Consider the following 15,126-nt stretch of genomic DNA (forward strand, 5'->3'; position numbering starts at 1 on the left):
GTTCGTGCGTGCGTGCGTGTGTGTAGATCACAATATCAAATCAAATCACATTATAACTAAGAATCACAATATAAATCAAATCAGATATCGGGATCGAACGTGAACCGTGAATCGTCCCACCCCTAACAAACGCGCGCGTGTGTGTGTGTGTGTGTGTGTGTGTGTGTGTGTGTGTGTGTGTGTGTGTGCAGATGGTGTGGGAGAACGGCTGCGTGGTCATCGTGATGCTGACCCCTCTGACAGAGAGCGGGCTGAAGCAGTGCTACCACTACTGGCCCGACGAGGGCTCCAACCTCTACCACATCTACGAGGTAAGGAAAACACACCAGTAAGGTCTGCACACTGAGTAATGCTTCAAAGCTTTGAAAACGTTTTTATTAAGGTTGCTCACGCCATAGTGGACGATTGGAGCCTCTCAGGTCTTCATCAGGAATACACTTTGTTTTTTTAAAGATTTTTGCGGCTTACGCCTTTTATTGGTTTTTTGAAGGGACAGACAGTAGGCTGACAGGAAACGGGAGAGAGATGGGGGGATGACATGCAGTAAAGGGCAAGGCCGTGTCGGGCTCGGGAGTCGAACCTGCGGCACACTGCGACTGGATTACCAGTCGGGTGCCCAGACGGTTACGCCTCCGCCTGGGCCAACCCCACTGTGTTTGTCCTCTGCAGGTGAACCTGGTGTCGGAACACATCTGGTGCGATGACTTCCTGGTTCGTAGCTTCTACCTGAAGAACATGCAGACCAACGAGACTCGAACCGTCACCCAGTTTCACTTCCTCACCTGGCTCAACAGCGCCGTGCCGGAGGCCAGCCGCACGCTGCTCGACTTCCGCAGGTAGGAGAGGACTTAGGACACCTTTAAAGCAACTTAAAGGCCTTGTATGTGACATAAAGAAACATGCCGATAGATTTAACATAACTTCCGGTTCACGACTTGTGTTTCCTACCACAAAATATCACGCACAGCATATGAAACAAACAGAATGACCTCGAAACTAAATGGAATACGTTTGAACACAGCAAGAGACAAATACATATTTAGGAAAAACCTGAGCATAATTATATTTTTCTTTTCAGTTGGAGGCCTTCAGAACAGTTATCAAATAACCATGATTCAATTCCACAGAGTTGTGGCATCTCTTTGCAACAGCCTGGTTTTGTATTTTCTCATTTAATTCCTTTCATATGTTAATTATTAGTCTTTAGAAAAAGCTCTGAGGTGTTAGTCAGACGTGATTTCAGTCTTTGTTGCGGCCAAGGTTATAATAGCTTTGAATGTTTCATTTCTTTTTCATTAAATTTTGTTCAATTTCAGTTTAGTTCTGTTTATATGTGGCCGTGGGTTTCTTGTACTTTGTGAAAAGGCTTAGTTTTAGTTTTAGGTTTTATTAGTTTTGTAGTAATGGGGTGTTTGTCAGGGGTGAGATTTAAAAAGTTCAGTTAATTTGTTTGTATTATTATTTTTTTTTAAGGGCAAATCTTTGCTTTTTTGAGAATTTATTTTTTTTCCTTTCTTTTTAGTAATGTTTTGAAATAATTATAATTAAAAACAAAATGAAGGAAACAAACTATAAAGTGGACCCATAAAAATAAAGGAATAATAAATGAAGGGACCCTTACAAATGGCCCCCGACCCAGTGTTTGGGAACCAGACACATTTATAAAGAAGGTTTTCTTCCTGTACGGTACGAGGCGGTAAGACTTTTCCTCCTGGATGCCCCAGGCAGCGTTATCTCTGTCCGCTGAGGCGTACGGCATCTTAAGCGCTGAGTGAGAGCGAGCGTGCGTGTGATATAGACCAGTGGCCTCCAAAACTCTCGCTCCACTCCCTCCTAAAGATCCATATGTTTTGAAACTTCTGACCCGAATCGCCAGGAAAAGCATCTCCGCAAATACCCGTCGAGCATTGTCCGCTCAATAACGCCAACGCCATCCTTCTGTACTCGCTGTCTCACCTCATGCAGCTCCTCTATACTGTAACCATGTTGGCTGTTGAGGCCAAACTGTGCAATTTGCTTCTACAAACAGACAGACAGACAGACAGACAGACAGACAGACAGACAGACAGACAGACAGACAGACAGACAGACAGACATATATTGTGTACAGATCCATGAAGGTGTTTTGGTGGACCAGAGCTATTATTACAACAAAGATGTCATCTCAAGCCACAATCATTTAGGAAAGATGACCTTTTCACTGACGGAGCAGGAGAGGTCAGAGCAGAATGCCGGAGCCTGACGCTTAAGATGTATTTTCTTTCTGATTGCCGTCTGGGAAGAAACCTTGTAACTCCACATTTCAACTTTTTGATGTTTTTTTCTTTCTGTTTTGTAAAATAACGCCCTACTCAGTCACCATACCAAGAGTGTCACACAAAAGTAGCGAACATAGAATATCTTGTTCTGAGCTTGTTAGGACGCTTTTCACCATTTAAAAAAGGTTTATGAAATAACAATGAAAAAGGATTGTTTTATTATTATTTATTTATTTTTACATACAAGGTTTCCGCCCGATAACGTGCTTCGATTGCCTTTCAGCAGAAACCACTGCACAGTTCACACCTGTATTCTCTCTTCAATCTCAGTCCCGCCAAGACACTCCTGATGGCCTGCTTATTTATAACATCACTCACTGCTGACTGAGGCGCACCACTTTCACACTAGTTATCACATAGAATGTTACCTGTGGTTATATAAGTTCTGCCATTCCCAGCGGTAACCGGAACCATCGCCCCCAAAACACACACAACCCTGTTTTATTTTGGGACCCCTAAATAGATAAGAAAATATACCACGTTCCCATGAAGTCAGACCACACGGACCACCGAGGGCGTTGATTTATTGTTTTGCAATGCATGGCTTATTTGCCATATATAGGCCCATGCCATCTATGATTTAATAGGCGGGCCTGGTTCCAGAAAGAGTTGGGAACCAATGCTGTAACAGTGTAACCTATTTACAGTTATGTTCTAACTATTAGTTACACATAGTTAGTACTGTATAGGTTTATAAAATATTATATTTGATGGTTAGAATGTAGTTGTTAGATAGAGTTACATGGTTTGTGTTTCCTAAGAAACTTGAGCTGACCAGTGCAACCACAGTCTTCTACTGTTATACTGGGAGCTGACCAGTACAACCACAGTCTTCTACTGTTATACTGGGAGCTGACCAGTACAACCACAGTCTTCTACTGTTATACTGGGAGCTGACCAGTACAACCACAGTCTTCTACTGTTATACTGGGAGCTGACCAGTACAACCACATTCTGTTATACTGGGAGCTGACCAGTACAACCACAGTCTTCTACTGTTATACTGGGAGCTGACCAGTACAACCACAGTCTTCTACTGTTATACTGGGAGCTGACCAGTACAACCACATTCTGTTATACTGGGAGCTGACCAGTACAACCACAGTCTTCTACTGTTATACTGGGAGCTGACCAGTACAACCACAGTCTTCTACTGTTATACTGGGAGCTGACCAGTACAACCACAGTCTTCTACTGTTATACTGGGAGCTGACCAGTACAACCACATTCTGTTATACTGGGAGCTGACCAGTACAACCACAGTCTTCTACTGTTATACTGGGAGCTGACCAGTACAACCACATTCTGTTATACTGGGAGCTGACCAGTATAACCACATTCTGTGATACTGGGAGCTGACCAGTACAACCACATTCTGTGATACTGGGAGCTGACCAGTACAACCACAGTCTTCTACTGTTGACCACTGGGAGCTGACCAGTACAACCACATCTAAGTGGGCTGCTGGGATAGAGTTAAACCTTCCACTCACCAGCCTGCCGCTCTAACACCCCCCCCTCCCACCACCACCACCCCCAACTCTCTCTCTCTCTCTCTCTCTCTCTCTCTCTCTCTCTCTCTCTCTCTCTCTCTCTCTCTCTCCTCTGTGGTGTGGTGTTTCCAGCTAACTCGCAGTGGCCAGTGTCATTTTTGTGATGTTGCAGCTAGTAATATGAGTCCAGTTGCATAGTCACAAAAGTGATCATTGGAGACTGTCACTCTGCAACCAAGAGACCCCATGGTCCTCCTCTCCTCTCCTGATCTCCCCTTCCTCCATCTCTCTGTCTCTCCACGCTGTGATCAGCAACCCGTGATGACCTCGCCCCTTTTTGCTTGCTCATGATTCGCTTGACTTACACCCCCCCCCCCCCCTGCCACCCCCACCCAACCCATTGTACCCTCTCTTTCCCTGTCTTGCAATCTCTCCCTTTCGTCCTCTCTCAAGCTTGAATCCTTGGGAGTGCCTCCTTTGAATCCCCCCCAACCCTTCACACACACACACACACACACACACACACACACACACACACACACACACACATCCCACGGGTGATCCTAGGCTGGCTGTTACCATGGTAACATCACACTGGCTATCTGCTCCAGGGATCTGACTTTTTCCTTCCACCCCCCCCCCCACCCCCCTTCAAATAGCATCAGGGTTTTTATTTAATTTATGCCTTTTGTCTGTTTTTCTCGGGTGCAGTTGAACGAACAACGTTTTAATTTCCAGAACCCCCATGCAGTTTGATAAGCGTTAGGCCATTTGATACCATTTTCATATACTTGTTGGGACCCCACCTATACACTGTTCATTTAACTCCCCCTTTTCCACCAAAACAACTCTGCGTTCTATAGAACTGGTTCGTTCTATTGATTATTGGAACCTTTTGGTGCTTGGTGCTTTCACAGAACCGTCCGGAACCGGTTCCCAGTTCAGGGCAATCAATTAATTTTCCGTGGTTCAAAATTAGGCGGGACAAAAGAATAACCGTACCCGGTTCAACCGTAGCATCAGAGTTACAGAAATCATACGGGTCCATTTGGTTCCATTTTACACTGTGAGTTATACAGAAACTGTATGGGTCCATTTGGTTTCATTTGTACACTCTGAGTTATACAGAGACCGTATGGGTCCATTTGGTTTCATTTGTACACTCTGAGTTATACAGAGACCGTGTGGGTCCATTTGGTTTCATTTATACACTCTGAGTTATACAGAGACCGTGTGGGTCCATTTGGTTCCATTTATACACTCTGAGTTATACAGAGACCGTGTGGGTCCATTTGGTTTCATTTGTACACTCTGAGTTATACAGAGACCGTGTGGGTCCATTTGGTTTCATTTATACACTCTGAGTTATACAGAGACCGTGTGGGTCCATTTGGTTCCATTTATACACTCTGAGTTATACAGAGACTGTGTGGGTCCATTTGGTTCCATTTGTACACTCTGAGTTATACAGAGACCGTGTGGGTCCATTTGGTTCCATTTGTACACTCTGAGTTATACAGAGACCGTGTGGGTCCATTTGGTTCCATTTGTACACTCTGAGTTATACAGAGACCGTGTGGGTCCATTTGGTTCCATTTGTACACTCTGAGTTATACAGAGACCGTGTGGGTCCATTTGGTTCCATTTGTACACTCTGAGTTATACAGAGACCGTGTGGGTCCATTTGGTTCCATTTGTACACTCTGAGTTATATAGAGACCGTGTGGGTCCATTTGGTTTCATTTGTACACTCTGAGTTATACAGAGACCGTGTGGGTCCATTTGGTTTCATTTGTACACTCTGAGTTATACAGAGACCGTGTGGGTCCATTTGGTTCCATTTATACACTCTGAGTTATACAGAGACCGTGTGGGTCCATTTGGTTCCATTTGTACACTCTGAGTTATACAGAGACCGTGTGGGTCCATTTGGTTCCATTTATACACTCTGAGTTATACAGAGACCGTGTGGGTCCATTTGGTTTCATTTGTACACTCTGAGTTATACAGAGACCGTGTGGGTCCATTTGGTTCCATTTATACACTCTGAGTTATACAGAGACCGTGTGGGTCCATTTGGTTTCATTTGTACACTCTGAGTTATACAGAGACCGTGTGGGTCCATTTGGTTTCATTTGTACACTCTGAGTTATACAGAGACCGTGTGGGTCCATTTGGTTCCATTGTACACTCTGAGTTATACAGAGACCGTGTGGGTCCATTTGGTTTCATTTGTACACTCTGAGTTATACAGAGACCGTGTGGGTCCATTTGGTTCCATTAATACACTCTCAGAGTTACATAAACCGTACGGGTCCAGTTGGTTCCATTTGTACAGTTACTACTCAACCGTAGATGGGTTGTTCTCAAACATTTTCATGTCAACGATCCCCCAGCCATCACAAAATATTTTGAGACAGTTTTGTGTTTTCAGGATTGTTCCACATTAAGATTTAATCAAGAATTATGTACGGTAGTTAAGCAGATAGTGATGTTAACTCATTTTGCTGGGGACCCCCTGGAACCCCCTCCTCAAGTACCTCCGGGGGGTCCCCAGACCCCACACTGCTCAAATGGCATTTCATTTAATGTATTCCACCTGTTTGTGTGCGGTGCAGTGGAACAGTGTATCCCTGCATGCTGGATGCGTTGTACAGTATAAAAACATCCATTTGATGATGAAATCACGACAGTAGGCAACAGTCACACAATTTGTCTTTAAATGTGTGTGTGTGTGTGTGTGTGTGTGTGTGTGTGTGTGTGTGTGTGTGTGTGTGTGTGTGTGTGTGTGTGCCTGTGTGTGTGCCTGTGTCTGTGTGTGCCTGTGCTTTTTCTTCTGTTTGCAGAAAAGTTAACAAGTGCTACAGGGGGCGCTCTTGTCCTATCATAGTCCACTGCAGGCAAGTATTCATCATGGAAATGTAATATTTTTACATTTCCATTCTGTTTGTTCTACACACTATTTGGGGCATGTTCAAAACCATTTCAAAACATTTTCTTTGAATAAAATAAAAAACTCAAGAAGATGCCTTGCAAAGCCAAAGTGCAGTGACTGAACAACAACGGCATATAAGTAGTAATATTACACTAATTGTATATTTGTGGAGAATGAAGACAGAACGAGACCTCTGAGCTGCAGTGAATGTTCTGCGTTGAGGCAGCTCCAAATCAGGAGCCATTCTTTTATCAAACGGATTTGCATTACGGGTGGTTTGAAGAGGCACTTTCCATTGTCCTAAACCTGTGTGCATAAGATAGCAAATATAGGGACAGCGCATCAACACGCCTACAGACACACCTCCACCCGCAAATATAGGAGTCGACAAAATGAATAGTGGGTTGCGTGGCCGCAAGGTAACGTTTATGCACAGTGGAAGCTCCTAAATGCGTAATTCACGGAAAATGTTTATTACTTGCGGATAAAGAATGACATTGTCTAATAACCTATACCTGTGATACTATACCATGTACAATGCTGCTATTGTGTATTGTTTATTTGTTTGTCTGTGTTTTAAAAACGTTGATGTATTACTGCACTTTTGCCCAAGACAAATTTCCCCTTGTGGGACAATAAAGTATATCTTATCTCATCTCATATCTGAACCACTTCACACGGCTGTATGTTGGGCCGTAATATTTCGAGATGTTCGAGTGCCTTAACCACTTAACAGTTACACTTAAGCTTTAACTTTGTAGCCAAAAACCTTTTAGTTTTAACCAAAAAGATATCACTTACATCACCTTTAACCCCACTTTAATTGATGTTCAGTGTTTAGTCTTGCAATGCCATTGGTCATGATATTTGCATATAAATACCCCCCACAGAGGCAGAAATTCACTTCAAAATCTCTGGATAATTCTTAAATAACCTATGACCTTTGACCTTTAACCCTGATAAAAGTAATTAAAATGCCTGTAATATATATTTTTTGTGATCATTAGATTGTCTAGAACATGTTTTATTATTATGAAAGATATCCCCCAAATGTAAATGATGAATTTATTATTATTATTTTAATAATAATTATAAGTGTGTATAAAATTTGCATACAACTTTTATTTTATTTATTTTTTACATAATTTCCTCTGATAAGTCCTAGTAGTAAAAAGTAGTAGTAAGGTTGAAATCTCTTTTTGCAAGTATAAATTAATCCGGGTGTTAAAGGGTTAAGGGAATGGGGGAAGACGAGCAACAATGAATTAATAGGAGAACAATCAGATGAAACTAATTTCAGCTTGACAAACTGTCCAACACAGTGAGAGAGACTTTTAATTAGAGACCTTGGAGTCAGACAGACAGGCAGACCTACAAGCTCAACAGTGTGTGTGTGTGTGTGCGTTTTCAGTGATGGGGCGGGACGCAGTGGAACGTACATTCTGATTGACATGGTCCTCAACAAGATGGCAAAAGGTCAGTGTCTTGTTTGGGCTGATATATCAGTCATTATTTGACTTATTTTTCTTCTTCTTTTATTAAATGGTTGTTTGATGATTGTGCATTACATTCACACACACATTCACACACCGATGGCATGCTAGAGGAAACCATGCAAGGCACATCCGGACATTATAGGTGAACAATCAAACGTTCTAAAATGCTTTAAAATTGCAGATCTACAAGCTTACGATGTGTTATGTTTCAGTGTTAGCCTTATAAATTGGGAATTTGGGGATGTGGGGGTATATTTACTTGTTTGCTCATAAGTAAAATGTTCTAAAATAGAAACTTTAACATAAAAAAAAATATTTTGACAAGATATCAGTCAAAACATTGGTAATCGGACCCAAATATCAGGCATTGGACCCGTACTATAGTGTACAGCATATGCTCTTACACTGATATCATAGGAGAGAGAGAGATTTTATATTTGGCAGCTTAGGCCATGTCCACAGGCTGGTGGTCAGAGGCTTGAGGATTACGGTGTTGTCCAAATATAATTAAAAGCAGCTTGCCATATACTGTTCAATTCAATCCATTAGGCGGTCGATTCTATTTGGGGGAGAAGGTGCTTTCTGCACCCATAACCTTCCCTGTTTGGAGGAGAAGGTGTTTTCTGCACCCATAACCTTCCCTGTTTGTAGGAGAAGGTGCTTTCTGCACCCATAACCTTCCCTGTTTGGAGGAGAAGGTGCTTTCTGCACCCATAACCTTCCCTGTTTGGAGGAGAAGGTGCTTTCTGCACCCATAACCTTCCCTGTTTGGAGGAGAAGGTGCTTTCTGCACCCATAACCTTCCCTGTTTGGAGGAGAAGGTGCTTTCTGCACCCATAACCTTCCCTGTTTGGAGGAGAAGGTGTTTTCTGCACCCATAACCTTCCCTGTTTGGAGGAGAAGGTGCTTTCTGCACCCATAACCTTCCCTGTTTGGAGGAGAAGGTGCTTTCTGCACCCATAACCTTCCCTGTTTGTAGGAGAAGGTGCTTTCTGCACCCATAACCTTCCCTGTTTGGAGGAGAAGGTGCTTTCTGCACCCATAACCTTCCCTGTTTGGAGGAGAAGGTGCTTTCTGCACCATAACCTTCCCAGCATTATAGTAATATGGCATTATGTAAGTGTATGACAGTATATGTTGACGGTGAATGTGTACATACATGTATGCTGTATTCTGTATAGTTTGGACCCATGCACTGACACGCATGTTATTTTGAGTGCACACATAATGGCATCAGAGGCAACTGAAACAAATGTTTGGGCCCCTTGAAATGTATTTCATAAATGTGGAGTCAAATCAATTAAATAAGTAACCACTTATTAAATCCAAGCATCCTTATCGTGGGTAAGACTTTCGCCATTCGCCAAGCTCACAAGGCGCCGCAGCGCGACTTGTTGTGAGGCTAGCCAAAACCTTTCCTATAATAGCTATCCTATAGAGCCCTGAGGGACTCCGGGCAATGAGGTCTAAGTGGTTAAAATGTGTGTGTTTTTCAGGTGCCAAGGAGATCGACATAGCTGCAACCCTGGAGCACCTGAGAGACCAGAGACCAGCCATGGTGCAAACCAAGGTACCTTTCACCCTGTTATGGCCATATATATGGCAGGCCTTGGTGACGTTGTAATGGCTGATTTCACACTTTGTTGCGTGCTGAAAATAGACAATCTACAAGCTCACAAAGCATTGCAAGGCAAAACGTTGCAAAGCTTGTAGATTGGCTATTTTCAGAGAATGTAAAATGTCTTATCTTTTAGTTCTGCTGGATCTGTTCTTCACTAGTCCCTCCTTAACATCGTAGTCTAGTTTTTTATTTGTTGATGAAATTGTCAATACATTTTGTCTTAGTGTTAGTGATATTATTACCTAGCTTAGTAGCTTAGTTTTTATTTTGTTTTTATTTTGTTTTCATCAGTGAAAAAAGGTAGTCAACGAACATTTTTCATCATACTTTTTAGTCGACTGTCTCTCCTTGATTCCTGTCCGGCTCCACTGGACTATCAGGATAAAGGCAGAAAGCCCCCAGAATATCTTAAACTAAGTGAACGTGTTGTGCCATGAAGCGCATTTCAAGGGTTCAGGCTTTGTTTCCATGCACTACGGCTGGCTTTCAGATAAAGACTGTGAGTCACAAAACAGAAAAAGTACAAAGCTATGGCACTCCATCTTTAAGGTTCTCGGAACGTGGGCCCTGCTCAGTGCTATAACCCTGAGGTCTGGGAACCTAGAACTCAGATTACGGCTGAAAATATACAAATATAATAATCTACAAGCTCACAACCCATGAAATAGAGAGTCATAAAATTGTGTTATGACGTACTGTACCTTCCCCTTCAGGGCTGGTTCTGGTCATAAAGGAGAAAAAAGAAAAGAAAAGACAAAAATATCACAGAACTTCACAGGTTGTGGAAAGCTTCAGCTAATGGAATGTTCTGGGTTAACCCTAGCTCTGGTTCATAGCATTAAGGACTTCTCCTTAATGTTTTATTTCCGCTACTCACCAATACAAAGATGGTTTTGTGGAGTTGAAAGCCTACTTTCCATAGTGGACGCACTCTGAGCCCCCCACCACAGAAAAAACACACAGACATAACCACTTTCACTTTCACCAAAAAAAATATTTCAAAAGTAGCGGAAACAGCCGATCGACAAGCTCAAAACTCTTGTACAACACTCTTGTAAGTAGGGCATTATTCATTTGCAAAAACAAACACATAAGGGCTGAAATAGATACAAAGTTTCTGCAGGACAACGGCATGTATTAAACAGTGTTTATAGGATAGCAAACCCAACCGCGGTGCAATAAATCGAGCGGTTTAACCCATTAAGACCAAATGTCTTCTAAATCCTAACAATCTTCTGACAATCGTATGTTACTACAATATATGAGTGGTGCTCAAACTTCTTCATGTCAAGGACTCCGAAAGTTGCAATACAGTACAATATATTTGACAGAGGACCCCCATCTCAAAACATTGTGTTCCACGGACCCCCAGAAGCTAAGATTTGACCTACAAATGTTCGCTTTAAAAATATATCAATTATTCAAAGATTTGCATACATTTGCACAACATGTCAGATGTACAAGCTACGAGCTTGCATAATCTGCTCTTTTTGAACAACCAAAGTTAAAATCTAAAATGACACGGATGCGTTCCCGGTTTGAACGGGTTAAATGAACGTCCTCAAGTACAGCACAGTACAGAGATCATAGATTGTAAAGCATTTATTACGACCGTACATCAATGGGAGACGTGAGATATTAAAAACGTGTATGATTGAGGCTGTAATAAAGTGGTGCTATATGCGGCGGCGACGCAGCGCTCATAAAGCCGCGGTGGAGTGATCTGTGAGGGTAATTAGAGAGACAACAGTCACCGTATCGATCCAAGCGCTGCCTTTATTATTATGAAAACCACGGATCCTCCTGAAGCAGCCCGCTATCGCCCACCACGGATCCTCCTGAACCAGCCCGCTATCGCCCACCACGGATCCTCCTGAACCAGCCCGCTATCACCCACCACGGATCCTCCTGAACCAGCCCGCTATCGCCCACCACGGATCCTCCTGAACCAGTCCGCTATCGCCCAGCACGGATCCTCCTGAACCAGCCCGCTATCACCCAGAACCAGGGATCCTCCTGAACCAGCCCGCTATCGCCCACCACGGATCCTCCTGAACCAGCCCGCTATCGCCCACCACGGATCCTCCTGAAGCAGCCCGCTATCGCCCACCACGGATCCTCCTGAAGCAGCCCGCTATCGCCCACCACGGATCCTCCTGAACCAGCCCGCTATCACCCAGAACCAGGGATCCTCCTGAAGCAGCCCGCTATCGCCCACCATGGATCCTCCTGAACCAGCCCGCTATCACCCAGAACCAGGGATCCTCCTGAAGCAGCCCGCTATCGCCCACCACGGATCCTCCTGAAGCAGCCCGCTATCGCCCACCACGGATCCTCCTGAAGCAGCCCGCTATCGCCCACCACGGATCCTCCTGAAGCAGCCCGCTATCGCCCACCACGGATCCTCCTGAACCAGCCCGCTATCGCCCACCACGGATCCTCCTGAAGCAGCCCGCTATCGCCCACCACGGATCCTCCTGAAGCAGCCCGCTATCACCCAGAACCAGGGATCCTCCTGAAGCAGCCCGCTATCGCCCACCACGGATCCTCCTGAACCAGCCCGCTATCGCCCACCACGGATCCTCCTGAAGCAGCCCGCTATCACCCAGAACCAGGGATCCTCCTGAAGCAGCCCGCTATCGCCCACCACGGATCCTCCTGAACCAGCCCGCTATCGCCCACCACGGATCCTCCTGAAGCAGCCCGCTATCGCCCACCACCGATCCTCCTGAACCAGCCCGCTATCACCCAGAACCAGGGATCCTCCTGAAGCAGACCGCTATCGCCCACCACGGATCCTCCTGAACCAGCCCGCTATCGCCCACCACGGATCCTCCTGAAGCAGCCCGCTATCGCCCAGCACGGATCCTCCTGAACCAGCCCGCTATCGCCCAGCACGGATCCTCCTGAACCAGCCCGATATCGCCCAGCACGGATCCTCCTGAACCAGCCCGCTATCGCCCAGCACGGATCCTCCTGAACCAGCCCGCTATCGCCCAGCGCTCGAGCTCACATTGATTCTGGGAACACTGCAGGCTCGCTCACTGTGGTGGAAAAAGTACTCAATTTTTTTACTTAAGTAAAAGTATCAATGTACTGCGATGCCGAAATACTCCGTTACTTACAAGTAAAAGTCCGGAAATAAAAATGTACTTGAGTAAAAGTGCAAACGTAATAAGGAGTTGGCATTAAAATGTACTTTTTAATTCTGACCTGAGATCAGATTCTAAAAATGACTTCTACATCCTGACAGTTTTCTGAAAAAGCTATGTTTCTATGTCAGACCTACAAGCTCGTAGCGCGCCACTCGATGGCACGCTATGAGCTTGTAGATCTGCTATTTTTCAATAGCTATATTATAACATAATGCTAACACCAAAAGGGGTTCCCGCCCAAAATCGGTTAAAGTACCAAAAGTAGAAAGTATTCTTTAGAATGTCTCATTTCAAGTTTAAAATTTTATCTACATGCTGACAGTGTTGCGATGTGATTCATTGTGAGTTTGTAGATCTGCTACAGTAATTGCCAAAATGTATTTAGGGCTGAAGTTGTAACTAGTAATTAAGGATTTCAAATGAATGTACATAGTTGAGTAAAAGTATATATTTAGATCTGAGATGTAGTGGAGTATTAGAAATTGGAAATGCTCAAGTAAAGTACTGTACAAATATGTCAAAATTGTATTTACAGTAAATAGGCCTACAGTACTGTAAATCTATTTATTTCCCACCCCCGCTCAGGTATTGCATGGATCAGTAGTTGTCCCCCTGGGGGTCTGGGTGGGTCATGATCTTTTGGGGGGGCCTGATGATACCTTCCTAATAACTATACTATAAAACACTGGTTAAACGTTGGCCAACTTTTCAAATAATAATAAGAAAGAGGCTAAAATTGGGAACGTGAGGCGTACAATATTTATCTGTGGAACCGAGACAAGCTAAATGTAATGCGCCTCAACTCCTACAATTCCAAGTGCTTGTCAGGATGGGGGGTCCCCAGTTCAAATATGATTATTTGGGGTGATCACGGCCTGAAACGGTTGTGAACCTCTGGAATAGACAGCAGAAAACAACAAACAATAATTTAACCCACTTATTTAGACCTGTAAACCTGTAATGGAACAATAAAGGTGATTCTAATTCTAAGATCACTGTTTCTCAACAGTGATCCTTGCAGCTATGCAACCTTGAAATTACATGGGGAAGTGTTTTAAAATATAAAACCAACTAAAGAATGTTTATAAGGCCCGGGCGGTGGCGTAACCGTCTGGGCACCCGACTGGTAATCCAGTCGCAGTGTGCCGCGGGTTCGACTCCCGAGCCCGACACGGCCTTAACTGCATGTCTTCCCCCATCTCTCTCCCGTTTCCTGTCAGTCTACTGTCTGTCCCTTCAAAAAAACAATTTTTAAAATCTTTAAAACACGTTGTCTGCTGTTACAGCCATCTATTGCCTGCGATTTACTTTTATATCACTTTACATATGGATTTGAAACAGCACCGTTAGCCCTGAGCCGGTTGCTATAGACAACGCCAGCCCGCATGCACGGAATGTGCTAGCGAATGCATAAACTAATTACGATCTTCTCTGGCTCTTTTCTCGAAAACTACGTCACTGTCCGTTGTGCTGATCAGACATCCGAGGTTTGGATCTGATTCCGGATTGTTCATTGTATTGCGATTAAAATATAAACATTTCTCGAGAAAGATAGCTACGTAGTGTGAGCTAATGCTGATAATAGCCTTTTCTTACAATGGAGGTCTGCGAGCGGGGGAAAACGGAAGTGCTTGAGTAGTAATCTCCCCAATTACGGCCAGCGCAAGCTAAGTACCACCTGTGAAGTTGTACGTATTTATTCTGTATTTATTCCTATTCCTCTCTTCTTCATTTTTCCTGTCTCTCTCTCTCTCTCTCTCTCTCTCTAGGATCAATTTGAGTTTGCGTTGACGGCGGTAGCAGAGGAGGTGAACGTCATCCTCAAAGCGCTTCCTCAGTGAGACGCAGATGGCCTCCTCTCCTCTCCTCCCCTCCCCTCTCTTCTCCTTTCCTCTCCTCTCCTCTTATTGTGAACGTGGTTCCGCCCATACCTTAATATCCGTAGGAATTATAGACTAGACGCCCCCCAGAGTCTCCTTTATGTCATCTCCAAGCATTTAAAATGGATGGATTAAATATTTGGTACTTGGTTTCTCGACCAGTACTGGGTACCGATTTGTTTTCGGTGTGCGCGTGCGTGCGCACACGTGCGTGCGCACACGTGCGTGC

The 15,126-nt window shown here is 44.1% G+C and overlaps 1 protein-coding gene across 1 annotated transcript in view; it reads left to right on the forward strand.

The window, feature by feature from the left end:
* Window positions 1–14,858, forward strand: part of LOC308326107 (receptor-type tyrosine-protein phosphatase N2-like) — a gene marked incomplete at both ends in the record, with an annotated part of 164,170 nt that extends 149,312 nt beyond the window's left edge. Inside the window, 6 exons of the mRNA XM_080778916.1 lie at window positions 192–311; window positions 670–836; window positions 6,657–6,710; window positions 8,157–8,221; window positions 9,738–9,811; window positions 14,787–14,858. Coding sequence (XP_080635042.1) covers window positions 192–311; window positions 670–836; window positions 6,657–6,710; window positions 8,157–8,221; window positions 9,738–9,811; window positions 14,787–14,858 — 552 coding nt within the window. The remainder of the gene's footprint in view (window positions 1–191; window positions 312–669; window positions 837–6,656; window positions 6,711–8,156; window positions 8,222–9,737; window positions 9,812–14,786) is intronic.
* Window positions 14,859–15,126: the final 268 nt, after the last annotated feature.

This window comes from Protomyctophum bolini (assembly GCF_963924005.1).
Source record: "Protomyctophum bolini genome assembly, chromosome: 12".
In the NCBI taxonomy this organism is placed as follows: domain Eukaryota; kingdom Metazoa; phylum Chordata; class Actinopteri; order Myctophiformes; family Myctophidae; genus Protomyctophum; species Protomyctophum bolini.